This window comes from Morone saxatilis, unplaced genomic scaffold (assembly GCF_004916995.1).
Source record: "Morone saxatilis isolate NCDOM2014 unplaced genomic scaffold, NCSU_SB_2.0 Contig23, whole genome shotgun sequence".
NCBI classification, from domain to species: domain Eukaryota; kingdom Metazoa; phylum Chordata; class Actinopteri; family Moronidae; genus Morone; species Morone saxatilis.
Genome location: NW_023339796.1, coordinates 11,443,152 through 11,465,384, shown reverse-complemented (window position 1 = coordinate 11,465,384; position 22,233 = coordinate 11,443,152). Strand labels below are relative to the sequence as shown.

The 22,233-nt window shown below is 41.9% G+C and overlaps 1 protein-coding gene across 2 annotated transcripts; it reads right to left on the bottom strand.

Annotated features, from left to right (window-relative positions):
• Nucleotides 1–9,455: 9,455 nt before the first annotated feature.
• LOC118334243 (BTB/POZ domain-containing protein KCTD1) lies at nt 9,456–22,233 on the bottom strand. Of its 2 annotated transcripts, none has more exons than XM_035670085.1 (5): nt 21,955–22,233; nt 16,052–16,230; nt 14,894–15,038; nt 12,922–13,227; nt 9,456–10,652 (listed from the first exon to the last, which is right to left on the bottom strand). In XM_035670085.1, exons 1-5 carry the CDS (start codon nt 21,961–21,963, stop codon nt 10,491–10,493), a joined length of 801 nt encoding a protein of 266 aa, XP_035525978.1. In that variant the 5' UTR covers nt 21,964–22,233; the 3' UTR covers nt 9,456–10,490. The 2 variants fall into 2 exon arrangements, with proteins under 2 accessions (XP_035525978.1, XP_035525979.1); XM_035670086.1 differs by lacking the exon at nt 21,955–22,233 and adding an exon at nt 17,075–17,311.

Here is a 22,233-nt window from a genome sequence, read left to right as displayed (position 1 = left end):
TGTGCATGTGTGTGGATATATGTGTGTGCTCTTGTGTGCATGGCCCCTCCCTGGCCCTGCAGGTTTCTCTGGGGTTTCTTGTCACCCCTATGTCTTGGAGGTGAGAGGGCGGGTGATAATTGAACACTCCCTGGCACTTTTAACAAATGTATTGAAAGGAGGAATCGAAAAACCTGTTAATGAGATTTCCCTCCCCAGGCAGTGCTCAGGGTTATTATTCTTATAATTTTCTTAATCTAATGAGTTACTCAAAGTTTATTTTCAAATGTATTTCTCCCACTCGCCCTATAGGGCTCCTGTTTTATTAGCCTCTGTTTCTCAGCAGCACACAAACTTTATTAATAAATCAATTTACAATGCACTGGAGGAGGCCCCTATTGAGACTGGAGCAGTCAAGATCTTTCAAACCAAACAAATGGTAACACAAGGACTCATCGAGCACAGTGTGAATGGTGGAACAGCACTGGCCCCGTACCAAGGTGCACATCTTTGTACTTGGGTTTGTTTACCTCACAAGATGGCTCCTGGCTTAGGGAATGGACCATGAAAATGGCTGCTCTCGTCTGCCTACAGCACTCTATATAGATTGGAGTTTTTCATGTGGCAGTTAGGCTGCTGGGATATACACCCCAGGGGATGTGCTCTCATTAAGGACAGTAGCTCTGGGCAATTTTGCACTGCTTCCTGTGGCCACTGACCTCCTTTTCACCCGTGGGCTTGCAGCTACACCACAGCTCTGCTTCTCAGTCTCCCTGTCACTCCGAACAACACCCTGGGGGTCGTCACATGACTCGAGTGACTCCTGACCTGCCTGGCCTCCTGAGACCCCTCCCCTCCTGTCGGTGAGTTGGTTAGAATGATCACAGACCACGTAAGGGTCACATTTGCCTCCCCAAAATGACGGCTATGTCCTTGGGCTTTTGAAGGAAGAATTTTCCGAGTTGACAGTGTCAAAACATCATGTCAGAAATGGCCAAACTCATGTGTCATCTTAAAGCAGTACAGCTGCAGTATTATTCATGTGGAAAAAGTTTGAGCACTACAGTAAAACTAAGCAATTCATCTATCATTTCTACAATAGTCACTGAGAGCAAATACGTGACAGAAGGCACCTGTCTTCTTGGACCTTTACCTTGAGTTCAAGCCAATACTTGAGTCGTGCTGCTTGAATGGACACAAGCAGGATAATAACATTGCTTCGTCACCGTCCTCCCTAAGCCATTTCTGCACCCATTTCCTTCGTGTTGTGGTTTATTTTAGCCACAAGACAATCTAGCTTGTGAGGAGCACCTAAAGGTGATCTAAGTTCCAGACTAAGGTAGTTAATCATTGATCAAAAAAACATTACTGTGGACTTGGGGCATTATAGTTCTGTGCCTGAAGTGTGCAGAGAAATATCAATAAAAATCCCCCTGATCTTTTTTAATTAAAGGCGAAAAGCCTGATGCTCTCTGGTACTGTTGTACTTGAACACAGACTTTAAACCATCATAATTCTCATTGTCCTTTTTAGGGGAAAAAATTAACAACAAAATTTTAACCAGATTTTCTGACCAAAAAATCGTATGCTGCACATACACGACATTAGTACGTGAAAGACGTGGTTTGAAGAGGCAAGCTGTGGGGTGGCCCTGCATAGCTGATTGGTGGATTGAGATATCAGACCAGTTCTCATCAGCACCACCCATATTTATACCTGCAGGCAAAACAATTTTGTCCTCCACTAGTAAGCAATTAGATTATATTCAAACACACATACACAGAAAGAGCCTCCACAAACTGTATTCCCCCAATGCAGCACTCAGTATGACACTTGCTTCCTCCATATGTGTGTTTGTGCTAACACAAGGATGTGAGCAGACACACACATAGATACACACACATGCACACACACACACACACACCCTGTAGGTATAAGGTTCCAGTTGGTATATCTCTGTCTCTAAGCCCCAGTTTGATGCCCTAGTCTCATGGTATCCAACCCCCACTCTTTCTGCATCCCCTCAGGCTCCTGTGTGTGTGTAAGATGGCTACTGAACCAAGAGGGCATTGTTTCTCTCCAGCGGGGTTTCATAATTGAACGTTCACATTTATGCACTCATTCAAATGGATACTAAAAGTAGAAGTGAAGCACGTAACCATGCTCTTCACTCAAATTATCCAAGGCAAGAGTGAAACTCACGATTAAACTCAAGATTATTGTTGTGCACGACTCCTTCCATGCTGGACACATTTTAGTGGATGCACATGCAGCTGATAATTACATATTCACCGATTGGAGGCTTTCCACTGGAGGTGCAAACTCGAGTCAGCCTGCATCAGGTTGTGTGTTTCTTAGGCACATGTGTGAGCGAAGCAGGGAAGAGAAAAGACAGCGGGCAGCAGGGACAAACCCGTCAGCCACTCAGATCACATCAGGTCTGTCGGGACACATTGGAGCACAGCGAGCCTGATGGGATATGCCCCCCAGGGGTGCGAAGCAGGCCAGATGACATACAGACACACGGGCAGGCGAAGAAGGAAGGAAGAATAGAGGATGGCACATCCTGCCTTTAATGCACAATATGTTCCAATAACAGGCATGCAATTATGAATGGTAACTCAGACTACATTATGTACCAATTACACAATCACACCATACCATCACAGATGTACACTAACATACAATCACACATACTCTTACCCCCAACACATTCACAAACACACGTACATGCATGCTCAGCGATGTAGCCGTAAACATGTAGCCTCGATCTCACACCAGATAACCTACATCTTAAACAACACGGCACATATGCTAATGTGAAACGTAAAGGCATGATGTTTATGAGCTGCACACGATGCATATGCTTCTGCGTGTGGGTAAATGCACAGACACGCTTGGGTACATATGTCCGCGGGGGCAAAATGGGAAATAGACACTTCTCTTCATGCCTGTTCTTTAATTGGGGCATTTATTGTTTTGCTGTGGTGTTTACTTCATTAAATTAAGGCACATTTCAAAAAATGCAGCATGTTTCAAGGTTTATATAAGCAAAATTATGCTTTCAGCCATTAACTTGCAAATTAACATATCTTTATGACTGTGGGATATGCCAGTTGAGGATGCTTTTACATTTTCACACTAATCAACTTGACTTTAACATGTTGGATTTCAGTTTGATTTGCTTTCATCGCAAATATTGTTTCTCCCCTCGGCTGTGTGTGTCTGCACGTGTATTTGAGTGGAACTGTGTTAGTGTATGTGAGTGTGTGATCGCTTGTGTACTTCTGTTTGTTGTCCATAGCACCTTCATGTCAGCCCAACTGTTCTCTTTCTTAGTAAATCACAAGATGTGTATGTATGCCTGTGTGTGTGTGTGTGTATGTGTGTGTGTGTGTGTGGAGGGGGGTGTTACAAGGACAAAATGAACTAATGTTGAATATTCCGTATTGGTTTTACTGTAATTCTTTTCTAATTCTTAGTTTATTCAATTTCATCTCCTTGAGGCTGGTAGGTATGGAAATGAGGTCTGTTCTTTTTTTTTCTTCTTCTTTTTTTTGCCTGTGTAAATTGCAGCTATCACCTCAAGCCTTTTGAACAAGATTACCCAGATGGCCTTGCGTGGTGTGCCTGAAGTTTTATTTTCCTCCTTTGCCTGCTTTTCCTTCTTGGCTGCAGGGGAAAGGAGAGAGAGCTGGGAAGCCTCCTGAAGGCTCTGGGCAAGGCCAGGAGGCAGCAGCTGTGGCAAAGAGAGATCTAGGGGAAAAAGAAGAAGAAGAAGAGTGAGTTGGGGAGGGAGCGCTGGGGGGTTGGATGAGACTGGTGCAGGGGGCGTTGTTGTGTGCGTGTGTGTGTGTATGTGTGAAGGGAGGGGGCACTAAAATCTAAAGCTGAGAACACCAGCCATTATGAACACTACCCCCTACCTGGCCTGACTGTCAAGGGGACCGGAATAACCCTTGGAGTACTCGAAGAGGGGGCTGGTGGAGTGGGTACGCTCTGAATGGGAACAGGCAGAACTTGGAGCGCTGCGTACATGTGTTTGGAGTAAGGTGTTGTTTGCAGATACAGCGAAGTGTGTCCCAGTGTAAACATGGTATTACCACATCACCAGTCACATTAGCAATACTTACAATTCAAACATCAAGAATCACACCCTCAAATTCCAGGATTTGGTGAAAAGCATGATAAATAGCAGCCTCCTGCCCAGGTGATCATTGTTGTGCAAGTGGTGAGATTTGTCATTGGGTTTCCACTCACCATGCCCTGGACATAATCTGCTACTGGTTTTCTGCCCCGAGGAAGAATATGATTTTAATACATTAAGGTGGCACAGAGATAGAGAATTATGCAGAGTTAAAGTGTTCACCTGTTTATTATTCTAACATGCAACAGCCTCCATCCACACTAATCTCCAAAAGAACACACCCAACTCCCAGATTGCTGATCTTGGCTCGGAGGCAACAGTGAAAGGAGATTCTCACCTGAGATAAGGTGAGGAGAGGAGCGGGGGGGAGGAGGAGGGGCTGCATATATCACTTAAAATATACTTACAAAAACATATTGGAGGAAAAGCTGATGGGAGACAGAGATCTTCAACTTCTTCATCCAGCCTCATACACATCCAAAAGACACATCTTTTATTTAGTGGATACTCTAAATAAAGTTGTTATAGCAGTGATATGACAAAACAAATGTCTCAGCCCATATGGTCAGCCTTTTCCTATACTGACGTGTGCTGTTGGATCAAAATCCCCCTGTGTTTTTTCAGCAACAGCTTTTCAGATGCTGCTGCCAAAGAGTCAATAGTAGGCTATCACTGTTTGTTTTCACTCCCTCCATTTGTTTGTTTTGTTAAGGTTTTGCTCTCCATCATAATGAATCACTTTTTTTTCATCTTGTTCTTATTTATTCTCATGGCTGGAGGTAGAATGTGGTGGTTGATGAGGGGCTGAAATGAACTGAGCCTTAGCCTTAGCCCGGGGGCTAGCGCATATCTTAGCATAAGTGATGGCCAACCGGAGGGCTAGAGCCTAGCTGAGAGCGCCCTCAGGACAGCAACTCTGACAGATCATGTATTTATAGGTCTGTTGAAAGACCTCTATTGTGTCCCACATAGCCTCGGAGCATGTCTGTCCTCTGTATTATAATAAAGCCGCTGGCCTTACCACTATGATGGATGGGTGGCCCTCGAATGGCAAGCTACAGAATCATTAGAGCAGTCCTAACATGCAGGTCTACCCATGTGAAAGGCTGGTGCAGGGAGGGGTGCTACCGGTGAGCAATACAGTACAGTTGAGACCTTTTAATCAAGGATAGGTAGCCCTTATTAATTCTCTACCAAGAGAGGGAGGGAGTGAGAGAAAAGAGAAATGGAGTGAGGGAGGGGGCGTATTTGCTGATGTTTTTGCCAAAGGATACATTTGCAATTATCTTAGTTGCTTAAAACGCCCTCCAGGCTTTTTCAATACAGGTTAGAATGTGGCACCTATAGCATTTACAGGCAGCTTCAACGGTCAGATTTCACTGCTGCTGAAAATTTCACCAAAGCCAGCATTCCATCACACCTCCACTGAGCCATAGAGAGTCAGTGTAAAATGTGTGAGCGTGAAGGTATAACTGAGCACAGCATATTTATTAGGAGATTTTTGGAGAAACTATTTAAAAAAATAGAAAAGAAAAACATAACTTGCTTGAATATGCTCTGCAGCCCCACAAAAAAAACAGCTTGACTTTTCTGCGCCTAAAGCCTCACAAGCAGAGTGGTGTTTGAGCTGTTTCCCAATCTCATGTTCTTCTGTTACCTCTGGAGTAGAATATAAATGATTCCCTCTCAGTGTACAGTGTATGCCAAGGGGCCTGCAGCGACCATAGTCCGGTCTAAAATTCCTCACTGCAAGCGCACCATAACTCAAGGCCTGACTGATAAATAAACAATGGAAAGCCAGCATGTTGTGGAGCACTACCTCAAATTCTCCACTTGGAGCACTGTAACATATTAGGGCCCAATTACCATGAGGTGAGTAGAGGTACTGACGAAGTTCGGTGTGTAAAATCTACTGTTTTTGACAAATAAGGCAAGCCAAGTGTAGCCCGGCAAGGTGCAAGAAAATTATATATAATGCTACAAAATCAGTGCTCTCAGGATCTTTAGTCATAATTAAGTGCTAACATTTACATTCAATAGTTAATTAACAGACTGCATTATTTTAAACAGCTAAGTTGATTACCTTTCTGATTCTCTTTCACTTTTTTATCCAAGGGGGAACTCAACTGATTCTACATGTCTAAGTCAATTTAGTAGTCACGTAGACTACTGCATAGCCTAACAGAACAGTAGAATTTTCTCTTCTGTGGCTCTATAAATTTTGTCAAGTATTACAAAATTGCTCAAGCTACATCACTTGAGCAATCACAGTTTTGGCTTGGAGACTAAAATTTTTTGCCATGCTAGCAACATGGCTCCAGCAATGGCAATGTCGGTCGGTTGGTCCACCACTTTGGTCCAATCTGTAATATCTTATCAACAGGGTGGATTGAAATAAAATTCTGTAAAAAACATTCATGGCCCCCAGAGAATAGTCAGAAGGCGGGCAGGAGCAGGATTAAAAAAAAAAACAGGCCTGTGCAGGGCTCTAATTCATGGTACCAACAGAATGTTTTTGATTCCCTCACTGATTATTTTGCTTTATGACCAAAATTAAACGTGAATATGGTGAACATCCCTATGCTAGCATTACCATGGTGAGCATTAGTATTTATCTCAAAGCGAAAAAAGTATCACAGAGCTGCTAGCATGGCTGTGTAGACCCTTAGTCTTGTTAACATTTTGGGAAGTGTACGATTCAGTGTTGACCCATTAGGATGTTTCAGGTTCCGCTGCATCGATTTTGACAGAAACTTTCTTTTTTAACTGTAAATCCCCCAAATTTAAGGAAGTACAATACTACATCACAGGAGAACTCTATTAAAATATACTAGAAAACACATTTTGAGGAATAACATTAAGTATTATAGAAAATTATTAAGTACATGCTATTTGAATGAAAATAGACTATTGTTGGCTTTCATCACTGACCATCCACCTCCACTCTTGCTTTACTATCCAAGAAACGGGGCTGCTGCCAAAACATCTTGTATGGCTGAGCTGTCAAAACCACCATAGAGGTTATCGAAGCTTTTTGGGTTAAAAACTGTTATACATTAAAAATTGATTCATACAAGTTGCCTTGGGCTACTGCAAAATAGAAGACTTTAAGGATTATGTGTTGATATGTCACTGCAGAAACAAAAGTAAGGATTTCTCTTTTGCATGCAGCCTTCTTCTCAAACAAGTTTGCGCCCACAACCTGTATCAGCACAGGTGTGAGCTCCACTTTTTGTCTTTAGACTAACTCCATTTCACACTAAGACTCAAATTTCTCTAACTCAAGCAAAGCCACTGTGACATATTATTCTACTAGCGAGTGTCCATTTGAGATATTATCCTACCAGCAATTGTCCATCTAAGAACATTTGAAGCCCCAAAGACTGTGCAGGCATTCATCACACAGATGAACTAATTTTTCCACTAGAAATAATTGCTAGAAATATGTGGCCATTATATTATAATAAAGGTATTTATGAGCCTTCAATCTCACAGCCTCACTATGAGATATCTTTGAAAATTTGAAATCAGGTCCCGAGGCTTAGGGAGGAGGAGAGGGCGGGAAGAGAGAAGGACAGAGAGAAGAGAGGAGAGAGAGAGAAAGAAAGAGAAAGAGAGAAATGGCAAGGGAGAGATGTGGGAGTTGTGTTTTGCTTTTTTGCCACGGGTTACATTTATAATTATCTTGCTGGCATAAAATAGCCAAGAGGCTTTTTCAATAAAGGTAGGAGGCACCTACAGTACAGAATATTACCTACAGATCAACACAGAACAAGAGAAAGCACTGCAAATAGAATAAGACTAACTCCAGAGTACAAAGTATATCATCTAATAAGTGTATTTAGTTTGGACATTCATTGGGAACAGTAGCCACTGCTTGCACGGTGCTGTATAACTGAGCAATGTGAGGGCTGATGATTTGAAGATGAGGTGAATGAGTCCATCCACTGACCTTCACTAGTGGTGAGTAAGCAGAGCCTGGGGAGTGAGGGAAAGATGGCCACGGCCACTTTCTCCAGGGCCTACTCTGCCTTTTGATGACTGGAAATAATCACTAGAGAGAAAGCGAGTGAGAGAGACATGATCACAGACACACCACAGAAGAGAGGAGGATCTCAAATTGCTTTATTCTCCTCAAAACCCCTGTCCTCTAAAGGACTGGAAGTCAGTTTCTTAATACCATTCATCTTTTCTCCAACAGGCTGTGTCCGGAGAGGAGGCTATCTCTAATTCCTTTTCAAGTTAGTGTGAATCCAGGAAGTGAGAAGAGATAGGGCTGGACAGGGTCTCATTAAACTCAGGCTGCCCCACAGGTAACAAACTTAAAAATCACACAGGGTGCAAAAAAGTGCTGCTGAATTTTAAACTAAACACATGTTCATTCTCTCTCTTTCTTACACCACCTTTAACAGCATTTAATTTTAGGAAAACAATTACTATTTTTAATGGCCATGCATTGGGGTTCATGTAGTAAACAAACTCAGATATATATTTGGGTTTGGTGGACTCCATGGAAGGTGACCCGCGGTGTATTTAGGCATAAAATGCTAATTCTAAGGTAACAAAAACATAAAAGTTCCAATATTCAGGTGATTATACACTAATAAAATATAGTTATAAATATTTTCTTCAATTTATATAGATAGATAAATCCTCCAAAATGTTACACAAATTTTAACTCATGTTCGATACCTGTGCCATGACTACTTTGTAATTACACGGGCACTGAAATTTTGATTTTATGATTAAGAGCATTGCTTTATACCACTCATAGTTGCACCTCTAGCCTATGAGAAAAACAGTCAGTCAAAAGGGAATCTAGGGCAAAGAGGCCTGAAAGGGAGACATATAGCATAAACCGTAGATAGCCAAAGAAAGTGGAGATTCTGCCAAAAGGGATGAAGACAAGACGACAGGGCTCCGTGTGGGATTTCACTTTGGATTTTGGCCCTGCAGGGATATGTGGAAGCACAACTGACAGGAGTTGCGTGGAGAAGTCGGCTCTATTCAATATAACTAAGTAAAGAATGCCCCATGTAGTCACTGATGCACCAGCATAAATCCTCCAAAGTACAATATTGTCTTGGTAAAGTTAGCTTTACCTCTCTGGTTGTAGAGAGCTATAAAGCGCTACATAATGTGAAATCTTCTTGAACACATTCAGGATGTTAAAAGGTAGATGCAGTCATTTAAGGAATTACTTTTTAACCACTGTGCTTGAATTGCAATGCTGGGCAGAAATGTGAAAGCAGTCTCTACAGCAACATAAAAATAGCAAACAGACACCATGACAACTTTAGTTGAGATTTATTTCACATTTTTTGCTACATTCCTCTTTACTCAAATCTAGGGAGCGTAGGTGGGTCAGTAATCTTAGAAATACTTTATATCCAACTTCATATTAATATGTGCTACAAGTAAAAGTGATCTTGGAGTGGGTAGTACAATAAGCTTTATTCTGTTCAGTCATGTCTGAGGCAACAGATTTGCTTTAAAAAGATTCAATGTAAAAAACACAAACACATATACAATGAAAAAATTGAAAGGTCTTGACTCAGAGGAATATTATGATCCAATTAAATAATTCCCAATGTAGCACATGGGGGACGGTAGTTCATACTCCCCAGTGAGGCAAATGGTGTGACATAATAATTTACTAAATTAATTTCTTTACTGCGTATAGAATGGTGTTTGATGTTTAATTTTGATGATACAAATGTTAACTATATGTTATGGCATAATCCAATATAATAACGTCCATTAAAGTAAAAAACAAACAAAAAAACACTTCATTGGTATCACAATATTCAACATCATGTTAATTGTGAAAAAAGATGCTTTGTTGAAACTAACTGTTAATGACAACTGAGACATTCTGTACTGTAAGCAACACATTAGTGACCTTTTTACAGCAAGGGATAAAAACAGACTTAGCCAATTTGCCAGTGAGACAACAAAATCAAGTCACTGCTGACAAGCTATGCAACATACTACATCAGCAATAAAAGCCTTATTAATTTATATGGGTATAACAGAAATCATATTTAACCTAATGTAGGCTCTAAGTTTTAAAACAAACTTTGTTTGGGGATCCAGCGTATATAAATCCTTTTTAAATTGGCTTATGGGGGCTAGACAATCACAAATGTCCTTGCAATCTCAAACTTATCAAATGTCTTGTATCTTCTTATGGCAAAAAATTCTCCTGTTGCACCTCATTTTTATTCTCTAGATGGTTCTCAAGTTTAAGAAAACAAAAACATCAACAAGAAAACGAAGAAAAACCAGAGTCCACAGAGCTCTGCAGCATCAAGAGTTTGGCTGCCACAGAAAAGTCTAGCACCTCCTACTGCTCGGGAGGTTTCTAGTCCAGCTGCTCTTGCTTTATCCTGTTTGAATTGGATCCTCGCTGACTCGTCCTCCTCAGTTCCCTCCTCAGGACGTATTCGCTGAATTGGGATGAGTCGACGCCTCCGCCACAGGAGCCGGCGATCTCAAACCCACGCTGTTGGAGACGCTCTAGAACCTGGGGAAGGAGGAATGGGTTAGAAGGAGCAAGATGTCAGTGGCAATACATCAATCATAAATGGAAAAGCATCTTAGAATCCTTTATGGGCACTCTGGTGACAGGCAATGCTGGCTCATATATCTTTAAGTGTCAACCTGCTAATAAGGATGCCCGATACATCTTTCGTGGAGGTCTACTAGTACACAGACGCTGCAATGTTCAAACATTAATGTAACCTCTAACCTTTTGTTGATTGCAAAGCTGTAAAGCACAGAGTCATTTGAAACTCCTCTAGTTATATGCTGCCGAGTTAGTGCTAAGTCTAGCATTGGAAACAGCATTGGGAATAAGCTGCAGCAACATACGGCCTGTGACGGGAATTTGGATGAGACTTTCACAAGACTTTCACAAAACCAAGAGCCTCTCATTTTGCCTCATGCCTCATTTTCATTGTTTTCTGGTGTATACGTGTGCGTGTAGCTGTGTGTGTAGCTGTTCCTGATCTCGCAGCCTTGCAGACATCTACAGACGTGTCCGGGGGGGCTGTAGGATCACATTCCATCGAAGAGGCCCCAGGGAGCAGTGAGGCTTTCTCTCTGCCACTTGGCTCAGTGTGGACTGCTCAGCAAAACCCCCTCTCCCCATTTCTCCCCCAGCCCCCAGGCCCAAGCCTCCGCCAAAACTACAAAGGTCCCCCTACTGCTGGCAGCTCTCTCTGCCCCCCTTCCTTCTCTCAAAACCCCCGCCCTGCCTCCATTAGCCGCAGATACAGCATCCACCGCCGGCGTGCTTTAATAACCAAACAGGATTATGGGCCCTGCCTGGGGACAACCTGCCAGAGAGCATGCTCACTCTCTTGCTTGCTCTCCACGACTCACACACTTCAGAGACGGGTTTGTTTGTGTGTTTTTGGGAGGGAGATGGAGATTTGACTTCCTCAGATGGAGACACAGTCCAAATCATTGTGAAATCTTTTCAAATATGCCTCTCCTCCATCATTTATTGATGTGTATCTGAGGATATTACTATCAATGAATTAGTGGAATGTCAATATATAATTAGGTAAATACAATATTGCCAAATACATGCTGAATATAAAAGATGAATTTAAGCTTTCTTGTTTCAGTCTTACGTATGGTTTTGTCTAGAACCCCTTTATGCCCAAGTAAGGATAATATTAAATCCAGTATTATCCAGTATTATACATGTAACAGCAAGTATTAAGAGTACACTTGGCCTTTAGTTCTTCACAGAAACATATTTATAGATCCATCTTTGGATAATAATTGGACTTCTAGTTATAGTCTTATTCCCCATGACATCACAGCTCTCCCAACACCTTAAATGTGTTGATTAAGACAACAGTAAAGGATGTCTTTCATCAACAAAAATAACCCCATAAGACTACTATTCTACTACCAGAACACCCGGCAATTGCTGGTATTAATGTAATGGAGTCTTGTTGATCTGCAGAACTTAAACTACTATTTGGTAAGAAGTCTCACAAAAAATGTTCTACTGATTTTGATGTGTTATATTGAGTTGTTTGCCTTTATTTTTTTATTTTAAACTGATCATTGATCCAACAACCCGCTAAGATACTCAGGGAAATCATTGTATGTCTATACAAGTACCTCTTACTGTCAGCCAGTTTCCCCTCAGTTTGCACATTAATTTGACTCTCCACCACACTTCAAGGTGTCAGCCATTCCTTCACTTAATGGCTTTAAATCCACCATTAACCCATTTACTGCCCCTACTACTGCCCACAATCGAAAGGACTTTTGAAATTAATTGTAAAGGTTTCTCATCTGCATGGAACATAGTGGGCAACTGGGTGAGATGTGAGGACCATACTAAGAGTTCTGCAAAGGGACGCATGATATTAAAGCTGACCGTCTACTAGCTCCAGAGCCAAAGTCGAAATCATTATTCCGGTCAGATCACAGAAAAGTAAAGATGTTGGTAGACTTGCGTAATGATGGCTTGTTAAATTGATACTTTGATGAAGTCATCAAAGAACTCATTTTTCTGCAAGGCTCTTCTTGTGATTCGATTAGATTAAAAAAGATAAGATGTCAGTCAGACATCAGTAAAATTCTAAAAAGTATACAGTATAACAGCAGATGAAGCTGAATGAACAAATCATCACCGCAGTCAATTCCCTGTGCATACAACTGAATGAAAAATACAGCAGAACATTACTTTATCTAACTTATTAAAGAATGCTGAATAAAACGCTAAGTATAAATGGCAATATACCCACAGGAGCCAGCTGTTCCATTACCTGGACAGAGTTGAGGTGGCAGTACCCATTAAGAGGGAAGCGGATGACGTGCGTGGAGTCATGGTTCCAGCCAGCATTGACAGAGTTGCACATGACGTCACCGATTTCCGGAAATACGTCTTCAATCAGGGCCTTGTCACCGCTGAGCGTGATCCTCTCGCCCAGGTCAGGTGCAACACGCACTACCAAACACTCACAGGGGCGTGACACCCGGCTCAGTTCCTGGTCCTGGCGCCAACGCTCCAGCTCAGCAAGCATGGGCTGCAGCTGGAAGTATCGCGCCTCCTCGTACAGCAGACTGTAGTCCTGTAGTAGATGGGACAAAAGGGCATTTACATCTTAGGACAGAGCAAAAAGAAATGAGTGAGAATCAGCCATAATAATTTAAAATTAGAATTTTGAAAAACATGCCAAATACTGTATATTGTTTTAAATGTGTTGCTTGATATGGTGGTTCTTTTTATGCAAGTTTGATCTTACCAGGATAAGTACCAAGTCTTATCATAAATGCCAATGCCAATGTTCTTTAAAGAACAAGCTTGGGGCTTTACTTTCTCCTATCTATTAAAGGCAAATATGCTCAAATAATACTTTAAAAGGATTACATTTAATGTAATCTCAATGTAGTCTAATATGAATCTAGTGATTTTTGATGCTTGACCAAGTTTAAATATCAACACAGTGGATAACAGGATATATTTACCAAACAAAAACACTCTAAGGGTTTAAAGGTTTACAGACTATTAAAATGTTGCATACTGTATAAAATTACAAAATAACAATGAGAACATTATGTGACTCATGCTGGGTCATGAGGTCAGCAATGGAACGATTATAAATAGCAGAAAACTTTCCAAAATACTTTGAGTTGTGTCAGTATTATTAAACTAATGTGTAGAATATGCATTTTAGTTGTCTAGAATGTTTTTATTTACAGATAATAGCCCATAATATTAGTTCTTTAGTTTGTTTTTTACATAAAGCTCAAGAATTTCCTCAAGCAACCCCACAAAAACACATTATATATATATTGTACAAAGATACTTTCCCTGTATTTTAAAGGTAGACTGAACTGAACTGGGGGAAGCTGGTAGCCTAAATGCAGCATGCAATACATCATGCTATTCTAGAGAGCAAAATAACCAAACACAATAGGCTAATCAGTTTAAGGCTGTGATTTTCTTTCTAATGTGGATCCAAACCAAAAAAAGAAATAACAAAGAAGTTTGAAAACCACTGTTCTACATGAACGAGCAATAAACCATAGCAAAGTAGAGGAGATGTAGTGCGACGTGCAACACAGGGTTGCGTGGAGTAGAGGAGCAGATCCTTTACTCGCAGGACTGCAGGGCCTGAATCGCACCACAATCAAGTTTTCTCATGCTCCTCTCAAAATCTACCCAATGTGAACATGGCCTTAGCCTGAACTTGAGCCTGTCTTTTGTCTTTGCTTATTTTAGCTGACATACTTTCCACTGATTGAGTCACACTGTGGACAGTCCATCAGATAATGCGGTTATTTGTTTTCTCCCAGGGCAAGTTAAGTAATTACTGACTAAATGACACATATGAGTAAAAAAAAAAAAGAAGGAATGCTAATGTGTCACATACAGTGAGACTCACCCTGGATGGACACTTGGCACATAAAGGAACACAGAGCGCACATGCAATGCTGATTTATTTATTTGTTTTCATGCTACCTTATTGTTTTCCTTACATATCTCATAAGAATCTTTGGCTACCAATAGCTTGAGGCGACCAAATTGCATCTTGTGATGAGTAAAAGCATTATGATCGAGCTTTGTTTGCCCTGATATTTGGTCTCCAGCATGGGAACCGTTTTGCGCAATTCAAGGAGGACCAGTGACCAAAGGCATTCCACGGCCTTAGCATTCATTGTGTGTGTGCTGAGTTGTAGGACTGCTGACTGGCTGATGGGAATTTACAGTGTCTGGGATGGACATCCACTCACTTTGAAGTCTTCTGGGATGAGAAGCTTGGACGTCCTGAGGAAGTTGAGGATGTAGCGGAACATGTGTCCATCCCTGTCAATGAAGTAGTGCTGCTTCAGGCTGTCCAGGACTATAGGCTCTGTGCCATCAAAGAGACGACCAATTCTACCCACAGAGAGGGGAGGGTGGTGGGTTTGGCAGAAAGGGAGGGAAGGAAGGAGGCACAGGGGACAACATGTCAACATTAACAATCTTGCATTTCTTGATTTCTGCATGCAAAAGTTCCTATTCAGTTCATTATCTATATACTACTCTTGAGCTAATGCTTCTGTTTCTTGCACCTAGAATAGTGGGAGACAAGGAATAAAAAAAAGATAGAGAGAGGCAGAAACGATACAGTAAAACAAGAGCATGTGCAAAGGGATGTGACTCACTAATTTTCTCAAAGCTCTGAAATGTTTTTCACACATTCGCAGAGACATGCACACATTACTGAACTCAACGCACAAATCAAGCATGAAGAAAGACAAGAAGAAAGAAAAAGATTAAAAGCAGAGGTGGTTTGAAAAGGTCAGGGCCAGCTGGTAGTAGGTTGCCTGAGGCTGGGTGCCAGTCACCCTCAGGCCCAGGCTTCGAGCGACAGTGCGGCCTCCCAGCCTCCAGATGGCCCCATGCCCTTTGGCCCTTTACTGCTGCTGTGACATCTGTCAGAATAACCAAGTTGCTTTTGTCTGTGCACTGCATTCGGTACTTGAAGCTCCTACAAATTGTTTACTGCTCAAAATAACTGTGGGCTTCACTTCACAAGGAAAAATGTTTGTGATATCACCTTATAAATCCAAAAGCAACTGATACTGCAGATTTTTTGGGATAAAAGGAGTAAACATTTCATATATGCAGTTTCTCTCCGCCAAGTGCATCCGTGAAATTGTTTTGTGATTTGATGAGATGTGACATTTGACTGTTTAATGTCACAGGATGACATTAAACATTAAACAGGATGACATTCTGATGCTGATAAACACATCTGGCTTGAACAGAAATATACTCCCTATATGACACTGAATCTTCTTCCTTGTTTTAAGACTAAATACAAGACACAAACAAAACACGGCCAAAAAAAACTAACTTTATCTCCATCAAACACTTAATACAGATGAATGGTAGAATGGACTCACCGGGATTCTGGGAATTTTGTTAATGTGGCCAGACTGCTGGTGTACATGTGTCCACCCACATCAATGTGCACAGGGGCATTGGACTTGGTGAGCTGTGCAGGTGTTGGGATGCCCTGGTTACTCAAGGGAGACACCGGTGACCGTGTGATCATGGGCCTGGACATGCTGGAGCGATTATCCTGTAAAACACAAGAAAATATTATGACACAGGTCGGAGAGACTGATAGGAAGATCAGTATTCAATTCAGTTTTTCTTCTGCCGATCTTGATGTGCTATTAAAGATGAAAAATACACCATTAAACCACAAGGGATAGTTAAGATTTAGAACATTTTAATTAAAGTCCTTAAACACAACTATCTTAATATTTCTGCAACATAACACAATTCCACAGTCAGGAGTGAAAGATTTGCTTCTCTGCAAGTTAGAGCAGCCTGACCTTGACCTGAATGTTGCCACAATCCACACGCATCCACTCCTGTGGGCCATAATCTCCAAAACCAAATTAATTTGGAGCATCAATCTCATAGTCTTGGAAATGAGCAATAATGACTCTTGATTTGAATACTGTAATAGGATTTGGAAAAATTGTCTCCTGTTAACCTACAAACACCATTAGCAGACAATTTCTGTTAAGCTCTCAGAAGAAAATTACTTCATACCCCACAAAAGTTTCACACCCTGAGTGAAGATGGGAGAAAATACTAGTGTCAAGATCTCAATCACAGAGGGTTAGAATACAGTTAGATATATATATAAAAACATCTTCTGAAAAGGATCAAAACAGGTTTAATAGCAAATTAAAGCAGCAACAGAGTGCGTGCGTGATGTTCCAATAACGTGACAATAGTGCGCACTCCACATTTAAGGACAGCAGGAAGACAATGTATTCAAACACTGCATACAATAAAACACAAGTGGCTCGCTCCTCTAGCAAAAGTGACAGTTCGACCCCCCGTTCTTACAGTAATGTCTCCTTTATTTGTTTCTTTCTACCACACAACATCGGACTTTACGCGTTTACCTGCGCCGGCATCACTGTGGTTGGAGAGGAAGTCACCGAGTGGTCATTTTGCTTAAGAGATGCTGCGGGAACAGGCTCTCCTCTGACTGCGAACATGAGTGAGGGCTCCCTGCACTCCGCTCCTCGGATCGGGAGCCGTTTGAGGGAAGCATGCACGGAGTCATCCACGGAACTGATTGGACGCGGTCGCTTTCTCGCTTTCTGATGCGTTAAGTCCATGATGTCCGTTTCGTCCATTATACAACGCGCACTTTAAGGTTAACAGATAGGACGCGGTCGTTTTTCTTTTTTTTTACCCCCCTCAAGACACTTCGTGGCCAAATCGTGAAGAGGCGTGAAAAGCTGGGGTAGTGAACACCGGGGGAAGAGCGGCGCCGTGGCTGTCACACGGAGCAGCTTCTTTGCAATGGCTGGGAGAAGTCAAAGCCCCCGACAACATTAGCATTGTGGCGCCTGCGGCTCTTTTGGGCTGTCGCTGTTTCAGCGGCAGGTATCTGTGTCGCATTTTCAGAATAAAACAAAACCTGTCTAACCAAAAAAAAAAAACCCCGATCTTCTGGTTATGTGACGCGCACATGTGGACCTGTCACAGCTTGGCCTTTGCCCTTTTCGAACAGTCTTTCTCCTCCTGGTGTCGCTGCCCATTGTTCAGCAGCAGTTTTGAGCAGAAGCTCTAGCCCCTTTAACACCACAGACCCGCAAAGTCCAAAGTACGGTGAAAGAACCGCAATTGGTGACCAACCCACTCATCCACCTGGACAAAAATGGCCCTTTAACACCCTCCACCCACAAACACACACATCACTCATAAGCACCTGACTGATGATGATCTTTCCAGTCACACAAAAGCAACCACTAATAGCATTTTCAGTTGCTCAGATGCAGTGTTTAAGTGCATTTTTCTTATTTGGTCAGAATATAAATAACTTAAGTGCCCTTTATGTGCAAAAAGGAACATCAGAGCTCAAGAACCACATCACATCCCTTCCAAAAGAGCTGTCCCTAAGGGAAGACAATAACAAATGAAATATCTCCTTGATCAGTTTTTTGTTTGTTATATTCCTGACAAATATCAGAGTTACTGTATGATGACTGCAGCGTGTACAACACCACCTCCGATGATCACATCGGCATTGCAAAACCACCACACTAATGACTTCATGGAGTATAAAACCAGACCACAACATGTCCAATTGCTGTTAAAAGTACTGCCACAGCACTCTCCTGGGCTGTTTTTTTTTTCATAGAAAATGCAGGGAATCCACAAATTTTAATAACATTCAGATTAAAATTAATTAGTTCAACCACTGGCCTTAAAACATCCACATTCCTGCTTCTCATTGGCAGTGTGAGTTTCACACCTAGATACCCAATTAGCAATTAAGCTTGCCTTTGAGTGTAGGCCTCCAATGCGGTGTGTGATCCTGGTCTGATTTGCATGCCGCTTGTGCACGCGCTGATAAGCGCAGGCAGCAGCCATACATAGTTTTAAAATTCAACTCCAGAATCCCTCGCAGAAGGCAAAGGGGCCTGCAGGGCAAAAGAGAGAGAAATCACATGGCTGCTCTTCAAAAGGGGACCTGTGTAAGGCAGCCGGCAAAGTGCGTGGGATCACACTCAGAATGCAGGTAATTTGTTCCCTGACTAATTTGTGAAGATGGTGGTGTGTGTGTGTGTGTGTGTGTTTGAGTGAGTGTGAGAGCGACTGTGTGCCTGTGGAGAGTAAGTTCTGAAAACAGCTTGGTGGAATTGGATTTCCTCAAAGCCTTGTCATCGCAAAGGTGGATTGAGTGTAAAATCTGTAAGGCATTATGGAAAATTGCAGGGGAGAGAGAAGAGAGAGTGAAAGGGAACGGATGGTTGGGTGGGTGGGAGGTGGAAGAGGGTAGCGGGTTGTGGGAATGAGCTCTTATATCACAAAATCACTCTGACTTGTTCAAAGTAAGTGTAAGCCTACATTTGGACCTTTTGTCAGACTGATGGTCCACATGGCATTTCTGTATTTTTACGCTTTCATTTCAAGGACAGATCAAAGGTCACATGTCCTCACGGACCATCAGTAAAAGCGTGTGATGGCGGCCCGATCATTGATCCTCATGTGTCCGCCATCATCTCCAGATGTGCACAGCAGACCTTCCACATGAGCACACTTTTCCTACCTGTTGCCATTTTGAATTTGGCACAAATTTAGTGCTACAATAGTCTCCCATGCGGGTGTGTTTGTAGATGTGTTCCCAAACCTTCCAGCCTTTGTGAAACAAGTCGAAACGTATGTGTTTAGGGAATTTGTTCGTTTACCCAGCTCGTGTAATCTTGTTGCACCACAATATGCACAAACAAATCTAAAACAGGCACAGTGCATCAAAGCCCGGAGTACTAGGGGTGCTCCAGTTTCTCCTCTTGTTTTCCATCACTGGTCTCAAGTCTTTCAAGCCTTTTATGCAAAATCATCATTTTAACATCTTCTTTACATCTCAAGGAACAAACATAAAGGCTGTGTTTACAATAAGCTAATGCAGTAAGCTCACCCACAAATACTCCAGAAAACTTAGCAAGCAACCTTTCAGTTGTAATCAAAGGGCCTGTTGGGATCGACATCAGCAACAAACTAGCTTTCAATTTTCCATCCCACAATGCAGCTCTTCAGTGTTTCGACATATCGCACAAGACACAATTAGCATTTCAGATCAGAGCATTAACATTCAGTTCGAGGCAGGCAGACTGGTATTTACATAATCTGGATGGGTTGTCTCTGCTTTGTTGCCCACGGCCATTTGTTTCAAATGTCCACACACAGACTTTGGGTTAACTTCACTGCCGGCTGTAAAGGCAGAAAAATAACAGGTAGAAAGACTGCCCTAAAAGAATGGCCTGAGTAAATATTGTAGGCTGGTTGCCTGGTCAGGTGTACATGACTTTGTGTTTTAAAAATCGACATTACAAATTATAAATTCACAGCTCCCAAGCAATACCATTTTGTGTGTGTGTGTGTGTGTGTGTTTGTTTGATGAGTACAGAGATAATGTTGTTCGTGGTTTGCATCATGCCAACCTCACAAGTCACAACTTCAAACTGACTTGTATTTCTTAAAAGCATATTTCTCAGTAGCAGCAGGAGCTTTGTAAGTTTATGGTGACAAATACAAAAAATACTTCAGTGAACGGATGAAGAGGTTGCAGATAAAAAAGTTACCAGAGCAAAGAGACCTCGCTGACCTGCTTGAGAGCTAGAAGAAATGTGATTTTCTGGATAAACAACTTTTTGACCTCCAGATCATGGTTATCCAATCAGTGGTTGAGAATCCAGAATCGGCAATGTTATAGAACTCAAGCCCCGCTAACAATGACTTAAAGGCAAACTGAACTGACACAGAGTTTCATATTTTACACCCAGGCCTGTTTCATTTCATAGCAGTTTTTTTTAGCAATGAGAAACACATAATTTTTCCCTGAGTATTATAACAAGTACTTGCCTACTTAAACATTATTCTTTGTAGAGCAGCACATCAGCATGACATCACAGACAAGTGTGATCAGTGCTGGGTTGCTGCAGGCTACTGGAGACAGTGGTGCATGTTCACTGGCAAATACCAAACTTTCCCAGAGCACAGGAGTGGCACAGCCAAAATATGAAATATAATAACTCCATGGAGTTCCAATTTAGCAAATAAAGCACCTCTAAACTGGAACTGATGATGTAGTCTGACAGATGTAATGGGCGCTAACTGAGTTGCCTTTTAAATATTCGTTTTCTATCTGTTGGTTAAGTCTAATTTGACTGGGAAACAGATGTACAGATGCTGTATGTACAGGGAAGTAGTGTGGTTTTGTTAGTACAGCGCCATCAAGTGATCAGTCCTGACAACATCTCGGTCTCATTCTGTTTATTCATGCATCCTCTGAAACTGGTGAAACCGGGTATTGGCTTTCAGTACAGGTGACCAGAACTTAGAGGGTTTTTGTTTATAATGTTACATTTAATAAATGTCATTTAAAGTATCCTCCTCCCTGCAGTGCAGTGAGGAATATTTAAGTATCAAATCTGTTTTTTGTTCAGGGTGTAAAATAAAATTAGTATAAAGTATAAACTTTATGAGCATTAGTAGATATTTATATAAACAATACATGATCCTATACGCAGAATGGGTTTCCATTATCACTTAGTAAACTACATTTGCTGATTCGCATTCGGACTCTGGAGTTGATTACGCACGGCGCGGTCAGGGAACCAACAGAGGAAAGGAGAGGACAAAATTCGCTCCTATCTTTGTCTTCGTTTACATAAATATGATTCTCTTAACACGGCAACGGCTCATATTAAAGGTGGCATTAAATGGTTCACAGATTCTGCATTGACGTGTGGAAAAGGTACATCCTGTCTTACAGAATACACAAAAACGCCCGCGGCAAAATTACTCCACAATGGCGTCTTTCATTAGAAGATCTGGGGCAGCCAGGAAATAGAACTATTTCACGACAAAAACCCGACTTCAAAAAGTCTTCATTGAAACGACAAAACGCAGGTCTGAGTAAGTTATGAGCAAGTTATATAAAAGCAACAGCGACACGGAGACCGTGATGTGTTCGGAGCTGAAACGCGCCAGGAGCGAATTCACACGGTGGACAAGTAGAGTGTTTGCTCGACAAGATCGCAGTCTAATCCGCTGTTCGTTTAGCCCAGATGTACTAAAGCCTCGTATATTGTAGCCACGAGCATACATTTGTACAGTAACTACGGAACAATAGCCAGGAAGTGGTTAAATATTTTTTAAGAACTGTACCGCTCGAATCGCTTGGCACATGCGTAAAAGCTGCTGCGCCTCAATGTCCCAGTCCATCCAGCCACGGAAATAATAGCAAACCAAATAAATCTCCGCTTACCTGAAACATAGAGCGGCATAAAGTATCTCTTTTGTGCACCTTTTGCCTCCGATTTGGCCCACGATCTGCTTCTCTTCCTACACCAGTGAGAAATGCAATAGCTTGGCTAAGGTAGACAGAACAAAATACAGAGAATACTTGCTCCAGGGCTCTGAAACCCCTCAAGGCAAAGATCAGGATACAATTAGCTCATGTCTCTGCCCCAGTCTAAACCAATCTTCAGAATAAAACTCCGAGCAAAGGAAGAGATCACAGCAGCAGTTCCTCAGTCTTTGTTGA

Coding starts and splice junctions, on each gene's coding strand:
- LOC118334243 (XM_035670086.1), bottom strand. CDS start 17,311: ATGGACGAAACGGACATCATGGACTTAACGCATCAGAAAGCGAGAAAG. Junction 15,039..16,051: donor ACAAAATTCCCAGAATCCCG/GTGAGTCCATTC, acceptor CTCTGTGGGTAG/AATTGGTCGTCTCTTTGATG. Junction 13,228..14,893: donor TCATCCCAGAAGACTTCAAA/GTGAGTGGATGT, acceptor CATCTACTACAG/GACTACAGTCTGCTGTACGA.